The following is a 21654-nucleotide window of genomic DNA, read 5'->3' as shown; positions in this document are numbered from 1 at the left end:
GAAATATTCTTGTTTTAATAAAGTTATTTTTTGTTTCTGCGTGTAATATAAGTGTGGTTCGTCATTGTCACTTGTTCATGAGTGTATATTTGTATTATTTGATAGATTATCATTATATAATTTATAAATATGCAAATTTATAGTATGTTATTTAATAGCATCCTTGCGGCTATCTTAACACGGCCTTCAATGAATCGATGCTTATAACTCCATTTTATTGCACATAAAAAGCTAGCTTTGGTTGCAAACTAGCTAATATATTGATGAGTGCTATGAGCTTTTATGCAACATTGTTAAATAACGTATAGATGTAAAATGAAAATATCTTAAAATTTAGAATGAAACAAAAATTGAACATGCCAACAAGTTGCAAAGAAGGACATGCTATAATATTATCGCAGGTTAATTGCAAGCAATAGAGATCAACTGGTAGAGATATTTCTCAGTTTCTCAATGCATATTTATTAAGAGATCTTTGACAAGTTGGAGTTATGTTAGCAGATTTATTGCATCCAAAAGGTTTAATATCGCTCTACCGGAAAAAGAGAGCACAATGTAGGTGAATTTCGCTTCGCCTGTAATAAGGCTAAATTTATCTTTCGAAAATTCTGACGAGCCATTTGAAAAATGCACCGCCAGCCTCTAGGGTTGAAAAATGAAGCGTCATGGCATTCAATTAGAGGTTTTACGGTAATTATATTTTATTTTTGCCGTCTTTCTCACTTCTCACCGTAACCTATGAAACTGCAATATTTCATGACGGTTTCAATAATGGGTCTTGAGAATAACTTTGTCTGTAACGTCAGGTATTTGGTCCAATTTTATGTTTTTGTTGGAAAATTCTTCGGTTGTGGTGATTGTAAGACGTGATATGACTGTATTGAATCTATCGCAATTCAGGTACTATTCCAATATATTGTAGATGTAGCCCAAAATCACTGCTTTTTCATTTTTGCAGATTCCAGCAAAGTGTAACTGCATACAGAGAAGCTAGAAAGAAAGGCAGGGGTGAGTTACTGTGCAATAAATATTATCTAAAGTGTGTTTTTAATAATTCTTTTCGTGCACTTGTTAAAAATTCTTCCAACCATCATAGCATTAGAGTTTGAATTCTGTACAATACAATCTCTTTCCCAACTTCCAACGTGTCTGCGGACAAAGGGACGGACAAATGGACAGACTGACAGACAAAGGAACAGACAAGGCTGTTATTATAGTGATAACTAGCTGCATTACCCGTCTACAGGAGCAGATTCACGGGCAGCATAAGGTTTATTGAGAGTTGGCTTTCATACCGTAAAACAACTCCAAATATGCAGTTACATCTCCCTCTCTCCATCTCTCCCTCTTTCCTCTCTCTCCCTCTCTCCCCTCTCTCTCCCTCCCTCTTTCTCTCCCTCTCTCCTCCTCGCTATCCCTCTCTCTCTCCTTCTCCCCCTCTTTCCCCTCTCTCCGTCTCTCCCCTCTCTCTCCTCTCCCTCTCTCCCCTCTCTCCCTCTTTCTCTCTCTCCCCCCCTCTCCTCCTCGCTCTCTCTCTCCCTCTTTCCCCTCTCTCCCTCTTTCTCTCTCTCCCCCCCCCCCCTCTCCTCCTCGCTCTCTCTCTCCCTCTTTCCCCTCTCTCCGTCTTTCCCCTCTCCCTCCCTCTTCCCCCTCTCTCTCCCTCCCTCTTTCTCTCCCTCTCTCTCTCCCTCTTTCCCCTCTCTCCCTCCCTCTTCCCCCTCTCTCCCCTTCTCTCCCCCTCTCTCCCCCTCTCTCTCTCCCCTCTCTCCCTCCCTCTTCCCCCTTTCTCTCTCTCCCTCTTTCTCTCTCTCTCCCCCCCTCTCCTCCTCGCTCTCCCTCTCTCTCCCCTTTTCTCCCTCTCTCTCCCTTTCTCCCCTCTCTCTCCCTTTCTCCCCTCTCTCTTCTCCCTCTTTCTATCCCTCTCTCTCCCTCTCTCTCCCTCTCCTCCTCGCTCTCTCTTTCCCCCCTCTCCCTCCCTCTTCTCCCTCTCTCTCTCCCCCCCCCTCTCCTCCTCGCTCTCCCTCTCTCTCCCCCCTTCTCTCCCTCTCTCTCTCCCCCCCCTCTCCTCCTCTCTCTCCCTTTCTCTCTCTCTCCCTCTCTCTCTCCCTTAGTTCAATGCAACACATGCGGATAGACAACATTTTTGGTTTTTCTGTCGGGCGTATGAAGAAACAGTTTTCGGCGTGTGCCTACTTTTGAGCAGGCGACGTATAGCTGGTCATGGCTGATGCAGGGTGACAGTAAGTCGATAGCAGCTGCTCTCTTTCTTTTCACAATAGCGTATCGCAACCCTCGGAGTACTCGTGAAAGTTCTGTAATAGTAAGTTACAGTAGGCCTACTCGTAGCTGGAAAAAAATTAGTAACTCGGCTGCTGAAGGAAATGAACATGACCCACTATCACGAACAGCGGCACATCCAACGTTATTAAGTAGTGGAGATATCAATCAATTTATCTTTGTATAAGCTATCCTGCATTACTTATTAGAAGTCATCCTCTCATGTAAATTTTCTTTTAACTTTTACACAAATAATCTCAAACTAAATATGAATTGTTCACTACTATCTTGCATTCAGGATTCTTCTACAGTTTCCGTTTTATTGGATAATATGCCTGCAAATAGAGGCTTTTTGTTATTTTGTTATCAGCAAAATAAAAGATTACTAACTAACGATCGAATCGAAAAAAAAGACCGCCATATAGTAGAGCAGGAGGGCATCAAAAAGCTGTCAAAAAAAGTGATTTATTCCTTTTGGAGGTGGGCTATGTGATAAGAGTGGCATCTAGATCAGAATTTTGAGCTGATTTCAAATATATGGTTTCTACACCTCTCAGATTGTTCATTTTTGAGTAATTTAATTAATATATTATTTTAATTAAATAAATGTCTGTAATGTTGCATGCGCTTCTACCAACAATTTAATAATGAAAATAGCATATAGATACTAAATAATTAGCAATAACCTAAGTTGGAATCAATTCTGATAACATTAGAATATTTATTCTTCAAATATTATAATATTAGCATTGTATTATATAATATTATGTATTCCCAGTTTGGTTGATATTGTGGCAGCTTTACAGTTTGTCCTTGTTTTTCCGCAACTCATATGTCATTACATATCTGTAAAACAAAATGAAAAGTATTTTTAAAGACTCAGACCATGTATATATAACATTTTAGTATACATATATTCATCATTAATGCTTATTATGTTGAACCGTTTACTTTATTATGCAAGTGAAATCGCAATTATTCAGTCTTTTATACGGTATGACACATAATTATGTATTCTAATCAAACATGAAGTGCACCTTTGGTTACGATCTAACGTTACAAATACTAACCTTCTAATTCACAGTCATCTGAGTCTTCTGCATCACTACTTTCATCTCCACCCTCTTTATTTCTATTGCTACAGCAGCTGCTTCTGCACATGTCCGTACACTTGAGATCTGTATTGTTGCACTGACAGCGACGAGCCTGGCACCCAGTTTTGCATTGACAAAACATGTCCACGAGCACATCAGGAGGTGCTGGTTGTTGTGTTATCCATCTGGCTTTAAGCTCTCCATCTTCCATAAACCATCCATGTTGCTGGGGATGGGGCATGGATGATGATTTGCTTGGCTCTTCTCCATATCGCTGCCTGATTGGCAGCCTTAGATATATGGAGATTTAACTCATCTAGTGTGGGTGGTAGGTTTGGTTGGGATGTGCGAGACGGTGAGCAGAAGATCTTATACCTTGCTTCATTGATGGAATTTGTCTCTTCACCATATAATCTGCATATGAATGTCTCAATAGATTATCTTATTGCACCATCCACTTCAAAATCTGTTCCCAATGATTTCAGTGTGTTACAGAATTCAAGATTGTTCTTTAGCAGCTTGAAAGTTATCTTCCCGTTGAAATAGAATGCGCTTACACTGTCGCCTCCACTTAGAGCATGGAGCCTGAGCAGTGCTTTGCATCGTTCGGGTGTGAGGACAGTAGACAGACAGCCTGTTTACATATCTCAACTGCTTCTTACCACAGCAGTAAATGGGTTTTTGTGATGGCAGCTCATCCACTAGAGATAGACAGCTAAGGAAAACATCTGTGTCCTGGTACTTGACTAGAACTTTTGAGCTGGATTTGTCTTTCATTATCTTTGCGATATGTGATAACATGCGCGTATCTGCTTCCTCATGGCCTGGTGTCAAACTATCTATTTCGCTTAGAGCGATTGATCCATCAAGGTCTTAGCTGATCATGTGGCATTCTTGAGAAAAAGCTGCTACAAGATCTAGTTTCTGCTTCACAGTTGACTTCCTCCATGTATCCTTTAAAAATTTCACTAAAGCAGTCTTGTTTGAGCCATCTGCTAAAAATTCAGACCTTTTTGGCACTGATCAGTTCGGACTAAACACAGCAACCTTCTGCCTTCTTTTCACACTTCTATGACTTCTCTCACCTCCTGTAATGCTGATATCAGGGTATGTGTCACAAACAAAATCTACACAACATGTGTGATATACGTTTACAGTACTAACTATCCGTTGCAAAAGCTGACTTGCAACCATGCCAAAAGTTGGAGGAGCTTTCAGGGTCTGAATTTCGGCCATAGCATCAACCACAACAGCGTCAAGACTGGTAGCTGATCCTGGTTAACATAAATTGATGGTTGATCATCAACATCTTCCTCAACAGCAGCCATCAGAGCTGATTTGGCAGTCTTCAATATAGAGCCATCAGAGTTAGCCAGGGACCAGCTGACGTTGCCAAGAGAGAATGATAACACTTTTCTCAAATCCAAGTTACGCTGTTGGCTGATCACTAACAAATTCTCAAACAGTCTGTGCGAACACTCTAAGACTTTTTCTTTTGATTTTTTTCTTAGCTGATGGTAATGTGGGGAAGGTTTTAAGCTTGTCTGACTTGATGGATGCATTGAAATTAATCTATATGTGCTTAAGCTCCTCTGGACAAATTCTGAAAGCTGTTTCTCTCCTATCACATTTGCCATTTCAAGATCCTGCTTTACTTCAATGGAGGCTTTTGCACCACTGATACTATGTACTAGCTTGGTGGTTTGAAACGCAAACAGATTTATTCTTGCTGTTATGACTCTTTCATGACTTCCCTCATTTCCTCATCAGCCTTCCATGCCTTTTCACGCATCTTATAACTTGCTGCATCCGAATCACCAAGCACTAGCATCTTCTTCATGTCTGTTTGTACAGCTGTTTGTTCTGGGTGAGATAAAGTCCAGCGTTGAGAAGCCGATGACTTCCTGGTAAACCCTATGATTCTACCATGAGACTGAGTCTCTTTTAACTGTTTGCTCAATAGATTGATCACAAGCGATAGAGCTGAATGGACAGTGATGTCGTGATTGATGAGTAAAATACCCTTTCTTCATAAGAGCCTCATACACCTTGCTACGCTATACTTTAAGATTAGTCATCTCTGCATAGTACAGCGTGCCATATCTAGCGTAGTTTGTGTGGTCATATGCAAAAAACCAAGGAAGGATCATACATGTAATTTATCTATAAATTTATGTCCAAACTGTAGGCTATAACACGTCATGTAAACTGCAAAGAGTTAGTTTTGCTGCTCACAAAATGTGCAGACAAAAATGAAAATGTTTTCTTTTGCTTCCACCAAAGTACCATCATCATGGAGAAATCATCATGAATTTGTAAAGTTATAAATAAATATCTAATCTCACCTCTTCTGCTGTATCACATTCTTTCTGTCTCTTCTCATGTCTTTTCTCAGCTCTTTCCATAATGAGCTTGTTACAATACTTTTTATAACAGGCATAATGACAACAAGTCTGAACTCTCATCAAAGTTCTCAATGCTTAGCACCTTTTAAGCAATTTCACATTGAATGCTCTCTTCTTCTAATATCAAACATCTGTTTGAATATTGTTTGGCTGTCTCATATTGAAGTTTAGTCACTCTGACTAGGGTTTCATTCACAGACTAATCAAGACAGTGAAACAAGCAGTCTTGCTGCATCCTTGGCACGGATTAAGGAATGCTGAGAATTGACTCACTTAATCTCAAATAAAAGCATTTATTAATTTTTGAAATTATAAAATAGTTTTCTTTGTCTGATATGTAAGGTTTTCCAACCAAACTTGGAGTTGCCCCCTCCCATTTCGAAAGCGCTATCTAGCTCAGAAATGTGCAAAAACATAGGTGTAGAAACATTATAATTGAATTCAGCATAAATTTCTGACTATAAAACATCTTAGTTTGAGTAGCCCACCCTCCGAAGGAAAAGACTGAAAGATAAGTTTATGTTCCTGCTCTACTAATATACGGTAATTTATTTATACTGCTCATATTTGGGAGTTATCGGTGACTCAATATATCGAGAAGACAACTCATACTATTAGCATATCAGTATTTATCGTCCATCCCTACGATGATTAGCATTACGATGAGGTTACGTATTATAATAGAGGCGTGTACTAACCGGAGATTCCCGTTAATGCGCCCTAGCGGTGAAAAAACCGCAGAATAGACACGCCTTTATATAAAAGTAGCGGCTAATAGTTGGAAAAGTACAGTACTCTATAAAGCGGACAGACACACAGATAGATAGATAGATAGATAGATAGATAGATAGATAGATAGATAGATAGATAGATAGATAGATAGATAGATAGATAGATAGATAGATAGACAGACAACGATTGCCGTTTATATAGTAGATTATATTATGCCTATACAACATTTTTTTATTGGCTTTTTACTTCGTCACTTGTAATTATAAACCAGCACTTGATGTCAGTAGGCAACTATTTTTATTTACTGCACTTATTAGGAGCTCGTGATCAACTATGCTGCTCAAACTGTTTTGTTCCTGTAATTAACTTATGGTTAGCTCTTGTTATGGTTAGTTCTTGTTATGTTTAGTTCTTGTTATGGTTCTAGCCTGTCTTGACAAGCTGTTGTTTTTGCGTAGTTGTCCCCCTGTCGAGCGGCGAGCAACAACAGCTTGTCACAAGACGTACTGCACCTGATGCATCAGCTGCACTTATAAAGTGAAAGTTGTTCTCTTCCGTCTACGCGGCTTAGCCGCGATGTTATGTCGGTCGCTTCATTGGTAATCATAACGGATTTCACGCAAAAATTTATGCAGAAAAAAAACAAGATTACAACGTTTAACCAAAGACCAGCTTCTGTGATAAACTTTAGTAGAACTTAAGAATAAAATAAACTTAAAATAAAATCAATAAGAACAAATAAAACTGACTGATACAAAAATAGAAATAAAACTGACTGAGCGCACAAATAACGACATGTTTAGTCGCTGTTGTTGCCTAAGTTCTCAAATTCTAATAAAGTTTACTGCAGAGAGAGGTCGCCAGTTAAACGTTCTTATCTTAATTTTTCTACATAAATTTTTGCGTGAAATCCGTTATGATTACCAATGGAGCGACCGGAATAACAGCGCAGCCCAGCCGCGTAGACGGAAGAGAACAACTCCTTATAAGTGCAGCTGATGCATCAGGTGCATTACGTCTTGTGACAAGCTGTTGTCGCTCACCGCTTGACGGGGGGACAACTACGCAAAAACAACGGCTTGTCAAGACAGGCTAGGTTTGTTCTTGTTACGGTTTGTTCTTGTTACGGTTAGTTCTTGTTATGGTTTGTTCTTGTTATGGTTTGTTCTTGTTATGCTTTGTTCTTGTTATGCTTTGTTCTTGTTATGCTTTGTTCTTGTTATGGTTTGTTCTTGTTATGGTTTGTTCTTGTTATGGTTTGTTATTGTTACGGTTTGTTCTTGTTATGGTTTGTTCTTGTTATGCTTTGTTCTTGTTATGGTTTGTTCTTGTTACGGTTTGTTCTTGTTATGGTTTGTTATTGTTACGGTTTGTTCTTGTTATGGTTTGTTCTTGTTATGGTTTGTTCTTGTTATGGTTAGTTCTTGTTACGGTTTGTTCTTGTTACGGTTTGTTGTTGTTACGTTTTGTTCTTGTTATGCTTTGTTCTTGTTATGCTTTGTTCTTGTTACGGTTTGTTCTTGTTACGGTTTGTTCTTGTTACGGTTTGTTATTGTTACGGTTTGTTATTGTTACGGTTTGTTCTTGTTATGGTTTGTTCTTGTTATGGTTTGTTCTTGTTATGCTTTGTTCTTGTTATGGTTTGTTCTTGTTACGGTTTGTTCTTGTTATGGTTTGTTATTGTTACGGTTTGTTCTTGTTATGGTTTGTTATTGTTACGGTTTGTTCTTGTTATGGTTAGTTCTTGTTATGCTTTGTTCTTGTTATGCGGTTGCGTTACACAACCAGCAGCTGCTTCATGCATTCTCTCTCTCTCTAAGTGCCATGACCTGTGAGGACGTGGGCAATCATGGTTCTCCACCACTTCCTATCTCTGGTTCTTTTTAATAATGCTTGCTCTGATACTTCTGTTCTCTTTCTTCCTGGTAGTTGAGCCGCCATTCATTCACTTAGGTTTCTCAAGTAGGTCTGCCGCTGTCTGCCTTGGCTCCATTTTCAATCAATTCTTTCTGTTGCCGTCAAGCTTTCTAAACCCTTTCACATTTTGTGCCCAAAAAACTCCAGTTGTCTTTTCCTGAGCGTTTTTGTTAAGTTCTTCTCCCTCTCTTTTTTTCTTAATACATCCACGTTTGGAATGTGATTCGTCCAAGATATTCTAAACATTCACCTTAGGAACCATGCTTCCACTGCTTCATACATTATAATGATAAAAAGTGTAAGATGGTAACAAGCTAAATAGAAAGTTAAGTTCTTATACTGTTGTATCGTGTATGCTCGGTGCAAGGTTAGTAGTTTGCTAGTTTAACACACCATGAACTCGTTCGAAGCTAATCTTCAAATGCAAATGATGTGCTGTTTCATGACACTAAGATTTCACTCACATATTGTGAACACTAAGTTCAGCTCTCACATGCTCACATGTTATACTCGTCTTATTGTGTCCTCACTCTAGTCACTTATGTAAGTTTATTGATCTATTTCAAATATCAGTTGATTTAATGTCGAACTACATTGTTTGTTGTCATTCCTTTCAGCTAATGACTGGGTGGTGCTACCATTTATACTGTACATCTGCTTTAAATTTATTAATCCAATCATGATGAATGTATTAAGGGAACTGCATCTAGACAATCCAATCATGATGAATGTATTAAGGGAACTGCATCTAGACAGTCCAATCACAATGAATGTATTGGTAAACTTTACTTAAGTTGTCCAATCACATACTAGGGTACCATACATAATTAGTCTAATTCCTATTAGAATGTGAGTAAATATGTTGATTTCTTACCTTTTGTCTCAAATGTATACAAAGTTCTGATAATACATTTTACTCATTAATTTTCTGTTAGCTTGTTTTAGTAGTATTATATATCAGTCCTTCTCTCGTCTGAGATAATATTAGTGTGCTTAACTGTTACCATAGCCCTCATTTTTGCCATTGTTGGTGTATATGCCCTCATGTCTATGTCTGTAGATGATAACCGTTTGTCAACAGAAGACTCTCTCAAATTTGTGTTCCAAATCAAAACAGAATATGAAAAGCAAGCTAAAGGCATTCATGAAATTCTCAGGTATACTTAATTTCTTTTGGTTTGAATTTCACGACATCTTTCTTCATGGTAAATTTGCAGTCATGCTGTGTTATATGGCATGTCTTCAGCAGAGCCCATCGGATTTCATTGATGTTTCACAAGCAGATACATGTAATTCTAATCAGCTATAGCTGCAAGACAAATTTTATTTGATGTCTGTTTCAGAGATAAATGTAGTGGTTGTTTTCTACATGCATAGCTTAATTAGATTACTATATCTTTGCTATAAGTTCATTGCCACTCTAGCTTACTATTGATTCATTGATTTAATATTTAAACATTTTACTTTTTGAACCAACTTTTTTAATTAAAATTATTTTTCTGCGGCTTGTCGTTTAGTCGAACCAAACCATCTAGTAAAACAGGATAGAGGCGCTAATTTCTTTTCTCACAGTCGAGTTGCGTTTTGTAGTTTTCAATTGATTTAGTTTTGAAATATCAATTCATTTTAAATGAACAACTTTTGACGAATAGTTTGATAAATCATGTTGTTTAACATATCACTGATCCTTAAAGAGCTAAGCTAAACCTTAAAGCTAGAGCTACTCTAGCTGTTGCCTCAGTATATCTACCACAATAGAAGCCTTCTGTATTATGTTAGATTATAACATGCTTTGTAAATATTGCTTTGTAAACATTTTATTTCATGTACGATTGATATAAATTTTTGTATGTTTTTGTTAATTAGTCATGCTGAAAACTCGCCTTCATACCATCAAGAGTTTCCAGCATGACTAATTAACAAAAACATACCAAAATTTTAACGTAAACATTCCTGGAATGAATTATTTGCGTTATAGAAGTGCCTACTGTATTAAAAGTGCCTTCATACAATCACATTTTTAATACAGTAGGTACTCTTACATTGTAAATAATTCATTCCAGGAATGTTTACGTTATAGGGATTTTTCGTAATAAGATCAGTAAAATACATGTAAATTGCCTAACTCGTTCTAAGATCTTTTTAAACTCACCTCTTTGGCCATACAAAAAGGAAGGACTTGACTTATTTTTTTAATTTATAGTCTGTAAGGTAATTGCAGTATCATTGGTTTGCATCGTAAACTTTTCTCCTTTTTGCCAATCAATTTCGCTGGTTTTATAGACCATAATTGCTGTAATTTTACAATAAATTGACGGAAAGCGCACATCTTAGACATTCATTAACAAATATTTGCCCGTTTTTCTAAACAGCAAAGTCTATTCTGTAAAGCAAAATAATAACAAATGTTTAATGTCTACAATAAAGCAGAAAACAAAATATTTTACTTTAAAAACGGTACTACCTGTTTGTCTTCTATCTGTACTCGTGGGTCAAGGTTAGGATAAAAGGTAACTTTCAATGATACTCCAACTCGTGACATTCAGATTGGTGGCCCGAAGCTGTAACACCTGCACCAATCGATCGCCTTCAAGTATATATCAACAATTGCACAACCACGTATTCTCTTTTTTGTCGACACATCTGACCATCTATCATGACGAAATAGAATGGTGCGAAAGTTGTATATATAATGGATATAATGCTATACGCACGTCATTTTTCTTTTGTGAGGGGGTGAGATAAATTAACATTATAATCGAATTAGAGAACTCGTCCGACTTGACACTTTGCGTTATATGGAATTTTTTAGTACGAAGCAAAAACTTCACATAAATTTTTTACATTATCTGGGATTTACATTATTATAGGAAGTACACTTTATAGGAACGTCTGCTGTATTAGTGTTCTAAAACACGCCTGAAAATCATATGCAAATACTTGGAGGCTTATGTGATTCTTAGCACCACTCAATGAAAATGTTTACAACAGCTACCATAAAACCTCTATATTAACCCCACCTTTATTCAAATGCAAAAGAGGAAGGGTTGAAAAAGTTCAGTTCCACCTTTTAATTGAACCGCCATCTCCTTTAGACCACCACTTTGACATTCGTTATGTTTAATCTTGGCAAACCCATAATAGAAAGTGATCAGTAGAAAATTGTCCACAGAATGATACTATAAGAACTCTGTTACATCAATTACAAATAATTCTCTCATTGTTTCCATGATGTTAGTGATGGTGTGCCTGAGAAGATCGTCACAACTACACTTTGATTCGAAGTTATCATGATCTAAATTCGATCCATTGTCTTCAGATTTGTTTATAAGGTGGTTTACAACCTGATCTGAAGACTTTAAAATGTTTTGATGAGATGAAAATACTCTTCATGAACGCCGTACCATGTAAGAGCAGCCATTGTTACGGCGTATCGAAGTCCGTTTTCTAACTACAAATCTTTGCAGCTTTTTCCTAAAACTTTGAAAGCAAAACCATTGAAATAATTAACTGTATCCATCTAATATGTTTTACTCAAAGTAGTTCCTTGTATAACACGGTCTGATACTTCGACGCACATGAAAAACCATTTCGTAAAAATTATGAGGCCGATAGCATTAATGTCGCTCTGCTTGAAGGAGAGTACAAAATATAGGTGACATTAACATCACTTCGCCCGTGAAAGGGTTAAATTTATCTTCTCAAAATTCAGATGAGTGAGTCAAAAAATAAAGTGCCACTCTCTATTTGATTGTCACTTAGTAGAATGCCACTATTGGGGGAAGGGTTGAAAAACACAGCGCGATAGCATTCAAATAGAGGTTTCAAGGTATATTGTATTAAAGTATATGAGGGTTAGATTACTTTTTGAGATTGGCTATCTAGAGATTAAAGGAGCCGTCCTCTATCGTATCTTTAGGCAGATGCTTGTCAAAAAACAGGAGTTGCAAAGCATAGTCCAACAACTCGAGCAGCTGCCAGAGAAGATTAACCAAAATAGGCAGCAGGTTCAAAAATTCCAACAGAGGCGCCAAGAAGATATGTGGAGGTTTATTAAATTTGCTGTGAGTTTACATTCTGTCTGCATTTTATTTGCACTATTTGTTAGGGCTATTTTTAGTATTTGGTCTGCATCTGTGCACGGAGAGTTGCCATACTGCTGCTTTTATTCATACGTTTGTGAGTTGACTTTTTCACAATGATCTTTTTATAATTGGACTAGCTGTGTTACCCGGCGTTGCCCGAGTTTTAAAATCAGCTTATAAACAATGAGAAGTGATGAGAGTTGTTTGCCACTTGCTATTAGCCTGGCAGATTGCCAATGGAAAATTTTAGTAAGTTAACTAATGACAATCACTTACTTATGCCATCACCCTGCGTGGTTTGCAAAGCCGATGGGTATGTGCTCCCATATGGCGACTTATATCGGCAGACTATCGACTCATTCTTTGTGGCCTATTGGGACTGGCAAACGGTAGAGTCTGAGATCAAGTCTTCTTCGGTACGGATTATTTATTTCAAGATTTTAATAGCTGCAGCCGGAATGCATACATACAGACATACTTTGAGAAATATATACATATATGGAATATAGATTGTTGGTTGTATCTTTTTCTAGCTCACAAAAAATTCGTCGTTGGTTCGATCATCATCCAATCCAGGTGCAAGCCCTGCCTTGCAGACATCGGTCTTCATTGCAAAAGGCACTATGGATTCTCTCCGAGCTGTTAATAACTACGAACAAATACGTTCCAAGTATGTATAAGATGACTTGTTCTACGTGTGCCTAGTTTCTCTCCATGCTGTTGCCTATTGGCAGTGCTTGTTCTCTTTCACTATGTAGGTATCTGATCATATTAGAATATATGTTACTTGGAGGCTGTCTTGTTAGAGATTTATAGGTCAGGCTTTTTTGGTTTTATCTGAATGGAATCTTTATCAACATATTTTTATTATTTATTTGTGTAAATTGAGTAAATTGACAAATGAATTACACAAAAGTTTAGTATGGAAACAGGATTATTCAAATATTTTCTTTTAAAAAATTTTTTTGAGGATTGAGGCTAGATTTTATCGTAGGATATCAATGCAACACCCGCAACAACCTTCTACTCTCTAAATAAACAGACAACTTCATTTTCAAAACTACCAAGATGATAAAATTTCCATAAAAGCACTAGCCAATATTGAATATTAAAAATCGTACACCTTTCAGGTATACAGATAACACCTGTTTAATGGTGTTTTAACATTGCATCTCTCAGCTTTGTGTGACATGGTCTTTTTCTCAAATTCTGTTGCCAATGGGTCATGTATGCTCCGTCTGGAGACTGGCTGCCGCATTCAAACTACTGGGGGAGAGCTAACTTTGTTTTCATTTAAAGTGATATACTCATTAAATTGTAATTGTTAAATATTTCAGCATACTTACACGCTAACATCTACGCTGTATTTTCATAATCGTCGCTCTCTCTTTGGTGATTAAATGTTACAAATTGCTGCAACTGACCCAGTTGTGAGAGTGCAAGCACCAAGTTACTTATAGCTCCCTAACTCTGCTCAATAAATTGTGGTTCATAGTTTAGTTACAAATACCTCACTATTGTAACCATTCAAAAGCGAGCTTTAGTAAGGCTTACTTATTATTTTTTCAATAAAATTTGTATTATATCAACAAAGAATAGGATCTTCATTCATGGCGTATTAGAAAATTAAAGATTAGCTAATTCTTTCTCATCCCTCCCTCCTTTTCTCCCTATTCTTCTCCTTCCCTCTATTCTCATCCTTTTTCCCCTCCACAAGCTATATTGTCAATTTACCTCTGTATCCATTTCAGTTTTCAAACTTCCAATCAACTCTGAGGCTTTGGTTTGTTACCTGACTATTTTCATAGTTGAACAGTTTTTACATTAATTTGCATTCTGCATTGTGGAGCAATTCAGTTGTTATTTTTAAAATTGGATGACATTGGGTTCCCTATGCATTTCCTAGCGTAGTATGCAAGACAATATATATAACAATATCTATCTTAGAATTGGTTACGAGATAAGCATACATGTAGTTCTTTACATATCCGCTGATTATCTATTACTGGCTGAATTAATTAAATGCCTTGCGTCGCATGGGTAGTATCTGTTTCTGTGCAATTCATGCTGTACCGGCGGCTGTGCCTGCTACAGGTCTCTACTGATTGCAATAGTTTTGGCCCATGTGAGTTTAAGCATTTTTTTTCACGTATGGCTTTACGCATAGTGCTAGCTGCAGTGTTAAGTGTGAAGCCATGAAAGAATGGCATGTGTAATAAGTATGTGCCAAATTTATTCCATAGTATAGCCAGTTGGACAGCGTAGTGTATTGCATAAATGTCTGTCTTAAGAACTGGAGGTTGCAAATTCAAATCCAGTGCACAGCAGATTTTGCATTACTAAAATTTTATCGCTATAACTGGACGGACAGACAGATAGGCAGACAAACATTGAGATTTATGTATATAGATATGCAATCTATTTATTCTATCGATAACCCATGTCTGGAATCCGAGCTAGTCATGGAGCAATTATACTTTCTGTCAAAGGTTAACTTGGTCTACTTAGCCTTGTCTAGTTTTAGGGGAGTGTTGGCTCACATTTCATAGAGCCTAGCTGGTGAGTTAGCTATGCATGCATTTAACTATCACTCTGACACTGCGTGTCCATGACGCGCATAATTCGCAAATTTGAGCCAATCCGCAAGTAATCCGTGTCATGGAAACGGCATAAATCTGCAAGCTAAGCGAGTTTTGCGATCCGCAAAACTTTACCAAATCCATCAGGCTTGCGAATCATGGAAACGGCACTCGCGAATCATGCGGATTAGATTATCGCGGCTATTCCATTCTAAATATTTTCACACTTCGGTCATTTTTATTTCGATTTCAGCAGTCTCAATGCGCCAACGTTCCGAACGATTGCTGCTAAGCTTAGCGTGAAAAGACTGTTAAATCCACATCGGCAGGTGTTCATTCACTATGTTTCCATGATGCGCAGTGCTTCGATGCAGCCCCCTCCGAAGTTGAGGGGATTGTACATTTACTTGTTGCGCAGTGGTTTTCAGCAAATTTTCAGCCAGAGAAGAGAACTTGTATAAATCAATTCGCCGGATGGAGACGATAGAATTTGGATAGAATCGATCATGGATACCGAACGTCAGAAACGGTCTTTTTATGCTTTTGTCGTCATTAGACTTTTATTTACAATGCACATTCACAAGGTTTTACAAACCTTAACACAATTTTTACAAAGTAATATATTTTTAAGTAATATATTATTTAAATGTTACTTAAAGGTTGACTTGCAATAAAATTTACATTACAGTTATTTGGTATCAAAAGATTCACCATGTCTTACTCTGCTGTGTTGTAGGTGCAAAATATGTGGAAATGTGATTACAAGCTCTTAAAAGCTCAAAAACGAACAGTTGATCGCAGCCATCACGAAACCGCCGTAGATCGGAATCAGTTTACATTTGCTTATTGTTTTGTCACGTGATGTTCTCACATAAATTGAAAGGCCAATAAAAGGCTCAATATAAAACTTCTCATAGCACTAGTTTATGACAAACACTTCGGGTTTTACCGAAGACCCCGTATCAAATATAGATGCTCGCTACTTAACAGTTTTGTTTCGATTTGGTCTAATCGTCTAGTCGTAATCTGATCATGTGACCCATATTTGCGAATAATTTCTGCAGAATTTTTCGATTATCATAAGTGACCAACAGGCTCGTCATGTTTATCAGACAATGATATGTACTCCTTCGAGCTAAGGTTGGAAATTTAAACGAATTTTTACGGTAGGTTATAGGATGTCAGTGCTGAAAGTGACAGCGTTACAATGACGATAAAATAGATGCGCAAGAACAATAGACATGGTTTTATTGAATGCGTGAAGTATATTTGTAAAAATATTTCGACGAAGGAGGTTGCGTGAAAGTGTAAACAGAAGCCATCTTGTACAACTACGTCCCATTTGAGCCGTTTTGGAAAGAGATTCTAATCTACGGCGGTTTTGTGATGGCTGCGATTATCTGTTCGTTTTTGAGCTTTTAAGAGTTTGTAATCACATTTCCACATATTTTGCACCTACAATACAGCAGAGTACGATATGGTGAATCTTTTGATATCAAATAACTGTAATGTGAATTTTGTTACAAGTCAACCTTTAAGGACTTACCACCTATTTGGTATCGATAACAAAGTCCAGGAAAGTAATCACCTCATCATCCTCGTGGGTGCAGGCCATAATTAAATTTAAGTGAAAAAATATCGGAAGAATAGCAAAAAAAACAAGATAAGCGGGATAACTTTAGTACTAGTTTATGGCCCTCGATGAATCTGCCTCCACAGCAAGAGAGCTATGTGCAGCCACTGCACAATTGCTGTTTCCTTGCTGCAAATTTGCACTGGCTTCACACTGATCAGTGCGCAGTGATTTCAGTGCGAAGACGCCATTTCCATTATTCGGAGAGAGTGCAACTCCGAAGTACTGCGCATCATGGAAACAGTGAATGAAACGCTCGATTGCAAATTTACTCAACTTGCGAATCATGCGAATTATGTGAGTCATGGAAACATAGTGAATGAGACCTGTGTCCTTTCTGTTAGGTTTTCAGTGGACTGCTGGCTTTCAGTTAGCTAGCCATTTAGTCTGATTCACACAGTACACTGTTCATACCATGCTCAAATTACATAACAGGACGTTCTATTCGTGTGCATATTTAAAGAATTCTCTTTCAATTGTCCAGTTTTATAACGGATCTGGCTTTAACAGTGGGTTTGGAGCAACATTCGAATCGTTGAGGGTCAGCGCAGCAACTTGACTTTTAAAATCGATAGTTGTGGTGTTCAACGCTTTACGTCGATAATTCGTAAATATTTAGCACAGTTTTGATGGAAAAATGGACAGTTGCACAGAAAGAATTATTCTACAATTGTGTATGCGGAGTTAGGAGAGCTTTTCACTTTATTGGCAACACTTGCATGAGTATTAATGTACTGATTGTATTCTGCCTTTAGACTGCTTGATAATCTGTTGGCTGTTGATAGACTACGAAATGTGTAAAAAAAATTTTAATGTTATAATGTGGATAACTGTTGTTTATAACTACATTTTATAGTATTTAAATTTTCTCAATTTTATTTAATTTAGTAAATTCAACAGAACTTTCACTTATGCTTGCCTTGACAAGCATATCTTTTAGCGTAAGTTGTAAAATGTGAGAAAGTATTTGGGTTGGAAATCGAAGGGATTTCCGATATATGATGTTCAAAGTTTTGTGAATTAGAATGAGAAAACTAAAGGTTATAAAAAATTGTAAAGTGCAAAAGTCTGCACTTTTTTGTTCTTCCCATAAGGCAAAGTAATCATCAAAAACTTCTTTTTATTTATTACTTTTTATAACGTTTGGTACATATTTTATATTTGCTTGTAGTCTAATTATCTGTAGTATTTATCAAAGAGTTATCATGGATCTTTGGATTGTGAAACAAATTAAACGAACTACAGTCATACCTCAACATACGACCCTAATGCATTCTGGGACTGAGCTCATATGTCAATTTACTCGCATCTCAAAGCGCTATTTCCTATATAAGATAATCAAGTACCACACAACATATAATAGTAGAAAAAATGTGTTTTTAATCAATATAGTTTGGTACATGCGTTAAAAATGTAACAAATACCTATTTAGTTGTTATGATCTGCTATAAAATGTAACATCACTATGTACACTACTTTAGGGGTTGTTACCTTTAAGACAGACGTTGTGGATAACGGCCGTCTGAGAGAGGGTTGAGAGTAACGCATTCGGTATACTAAACTTTTGTGATCCTACGTAATAGGAACTTTTACTTAAATGAATTTAGCTAACTAAACACACACTTGAAGCTACTAGAGACTTACTATACACACACTTGAAGCTACTAGAGACTTACTAAACACACTTGAAGCTACTAGAGACTTACTAAACACACACTTGAAGCTACTAGAGACTTACTATACACACACTTGAAGCTACTAGAGACTTACTATACACACACTTGAAGCTACTAGAGACTTACTATACACACACTTGAAGCTACTAGAGACTTACTAAACACACACTTGAAGCTACTAGAGACTTACTAAACACACACTTGAAGCTACTAGAGACTTACTATACACACACTTGAAGCTACTAGAGACTTACTAAACACACACTTGAAGCTACTAGAGGCTTACTAAACACACACTTGAAGCTACTAGAGACTTACTATACACACACTTGAAGCTACTAGAGACTTACTATACACACACTTGAAGCTACTAGAGACTTACTAAACACACACTTGAAGCTACTAGAGGCTTACTAAACACACACTTGAAGCTACTAGAGACTTACTAAACACACACTTGAAGCTACTAGAGACTTACTAAACACACACTTGAAGCTACTAGAGACTTACTAAACGCACACTTGAAGCTACTAGAGACTTACTAAACACACACTTGAAGCTACTAGAGACTTACTAAACACACACTTGAAGCTAATAGAGACTTACTAAACACACACTTGAAGCTACTAGAGACTTACTAAACACACACTTGAAGCTACTAGAGACTTACTAAACACACACTTGAAGCTACTAGAGACTTACTAAACACACACTTGAAGCTACTAGAGACTTACTAAACACACACTTGAAGCTACTAGAGACTTACTAAACACACACTTGAAGCTACTAGAGACTTACTAAACACACACTTGAAGCTACTAGAGACTTACTATACACACACTTGAAGCTACTAGAGACTTACTAAACACACACTTGAAGCTACTAGAGACTTACTAAACACACACTTGAAGCTACTAGAGACTTACTAAACACACACTTGAAGCTACTATAGACTTACTATACACACACTTGAAGCTACTAGAGACTTACTAAACACACACTTGAAGCTACTAGAGACTTACTAAACACACACTTGAAGCTACTAGAGACTTACTAAACACACACTTGAAGCTACTAGAGACTTACTATACACACACTTGAAGCTACTAGAGACTTACTAAACACACACTTGAAGCTACTAGAGACTTACTAAACACACACTTGAAGCTACTAGAGACTTACTAAACACACACTTGAAGCTACTAGAGACTTACTAAACACACACTTGAAGCTACTAGAGACTTACTAAACACACACTTGAAGCTCAGTATTAATCTTTCACTAAACTTACTTTAATTTTGTCGTTTTATTTTTTTTCAGTATCCGTTTCCAGTTAGCCGTGTTTTGCATCTCGTTTACTATAACTTTTAGCCAACATTTTTGAAACTTTTTTCAAACTGATTTGAGTAGAAAGACCGAGCGATGCTGTTTTCGAAAGCGGTCTCTCGCATACTTGGCTATATAGTGGCGATCAACAACCGGCTCGTATGCTCGGATCTCAAAGATTACTCGTATCTCAAGGAAGAAATTTACTTGAAAGTTAGCTCTTATCTTGAGTTTCTCCGTGTTGGGGCACTTGTTTGTAGAGGTATGACTGTACAGCGGATTCTTAGGGGCATATTTACTCCAATATCTCTGTCTCTGTAATGCCATCTCTCTATGGTTCTCTACCCTTTCCTATCCCTTGTTCTTTTTAACAACGCCTGCTCTGATACCTATAAGCTCTGAAACCTCTGCTGTCTCTCTTCTTGGTAGTTGAGCCGCCATCCATTTGCTCAGGCTTCCCAAGTAGGTCAGCCACTGTCTGCCCCTGCTCCACTTCCTTCGATTCTTCCTATTACCGTCAAGTTCTCTATACACTCCTTTCGCTCTATATGCCAATATACTCCTATGCACAATGTTTTTAATATGCAAAGCAGGTCCCAGAATGAATTAAATTAAAACGTAGAGGTTCAACAGTACGTTGGAACTCCACTCACCAAGTTGATGTTCACTCACCGCTTGCATTGATCAAGTGGTTGGAAAAGTTTGACCAAACTAAATATTCTTTTTTTACAGCCGGACATGTTTTACACCGATGTCTGCTAACATTTTTGCAAGTACTGCTTGTGAACAACATTTAGTGTGAATCAGGCTTCGGGGTGGATAGTCATGATAATTGTCTATTGCTGTGTCTGCTTTAGATCGGATTCTTTGGTTGGTCAAAGTGGTGATGAGAGTAATTCAAACTCTAACACTGATTGGTCATTCCTAAATTCCAATCAACCGAGGTGACGTCAGGTCTATAGATCAGGAAAATCGCTCAAGACTCATCGAGGACAGTGCTTTGGGTCGCCCTTGAACATTTTATTCAAAACTATTAGACACTATCGAACTATCAGTGAGCGTAGCCAGCATTGTATTCGCTTTAACAGCTGCCGCTCTTACCGACACAAGCTCTTGCATGGCCATCCTCATGTACTCGACTGCTGCTGTTCTCTCATATATAGCCTGAGAGGTAGGAAGTGGGCTAGGGTGACAGATGGGACTACCAAACATAGACGGTACTGTCATCGTTCAGGACCTGTACGCCTACTCCAGAATGATTTGCATTTATAATAAAGCTATTACTGACTATATATTGTTTATACAGATCTATTTATTATGATTGTAGAGAGATTTTTGCCTATTCAACATTGTTGACTCCTTGTTAAAGGTGCGTGGTAAAGGCTTGGAATTGGCTGATTCTATTAGTTAACAGAACGGCCAAGCCATCCACCACATGTTACTAAGATCTTTTGGTGCAAAAAAGTATGGTTTTGATAGCAAGTGTGCAACTATTCTACTTTTGTATTTTTAGGTGAATTATCGATTATTTTAAGCAAGTACGCATTTTAGCTGTAGCATCAAGATCTATCAAATATAACGATCATTCAAATTCTCCCATTTGCAGTTTTTCCTTTGAATTCGTTTAGTGTTCCTATGGCCTATATATTTGCCCATATCACATAGGCAGGTATGAATATATACATGTACAGTGGACTGCAGCAGATACGGTAACCCATCTGATAGTTTCATATATGGTAAAAGGTAGTGGCATCTTTAAAATATTAAGATAGTAACTACAGAATGCTAGCAGAGTGGAAGCAATTCGCTATACAGCAGGGAGGCTTATGAACTATAAGTGCTTAAAGTATATGCAAATAAAACGGATGATTGACGAATTTCAGATTATTAGCTTAGAAACAATGTTTTATAGGATCAGTAGAATATGCCA

The 21654-nt window shown here is 37.4% G+C and overlaps 1 protein-coding gene across 2 annotated transcripts in view; it reads left to right on the top strand.

Annotated features, from left to right (window-relative positions):
- LOC137403211 (inhibitor of nuclear factor kappa-B kinase subunit beta-like) overlaps positions 1 to 21314 on the top strand; it is a 64922-nt gene extending 43608 nt beyond the window's left edge. For both annotated transcript variants that reach the window (XM_068089416.1, XM_068089415.1), the window contains exons 16-20: positions 959 to 1008; positions 9486 to 9582; positions 12345 to 12489; positions 13044 to 13180; positions 20582 to 21314. In XM_068089416.1, coding sequence (XP_067945517.1) covers positions 959 to 1008; positions 9486 to 9582; positions 12345 to 12489; positions 13044 to 13180; positions 20582 to 20672 — 520 coding nt within the window. In that variant the 3' untranslated portion in view covers positions 20673 to 21314. The remainder of the gene's footprint in view (positions 1 to 958; positions 1009 to 9485; positions 9583 to 12344; positions 12490 to 13043; positions 13181 to 20581) is intronic.
- Positions 21315 to 21654: the final 340 nt, after the last annotated feature.

Source organism: Watersipora subatra, chromosome 1, assembly GCF_963576615.1.
Source record: "Watersipora subatra chromosome 1, tzWatSuba1.1, whole genome shotgun sequence".
Lineage (NCBI taxonomy): Eukaryota > Metazoa > Bryozoa > Gymnolaemata > Cheilostomatida > Watersiporidae > Watersipora > Watersipora subatra.
This window is presented reverse-complemented; position numbering and strand designations above follow the sequence as displayed.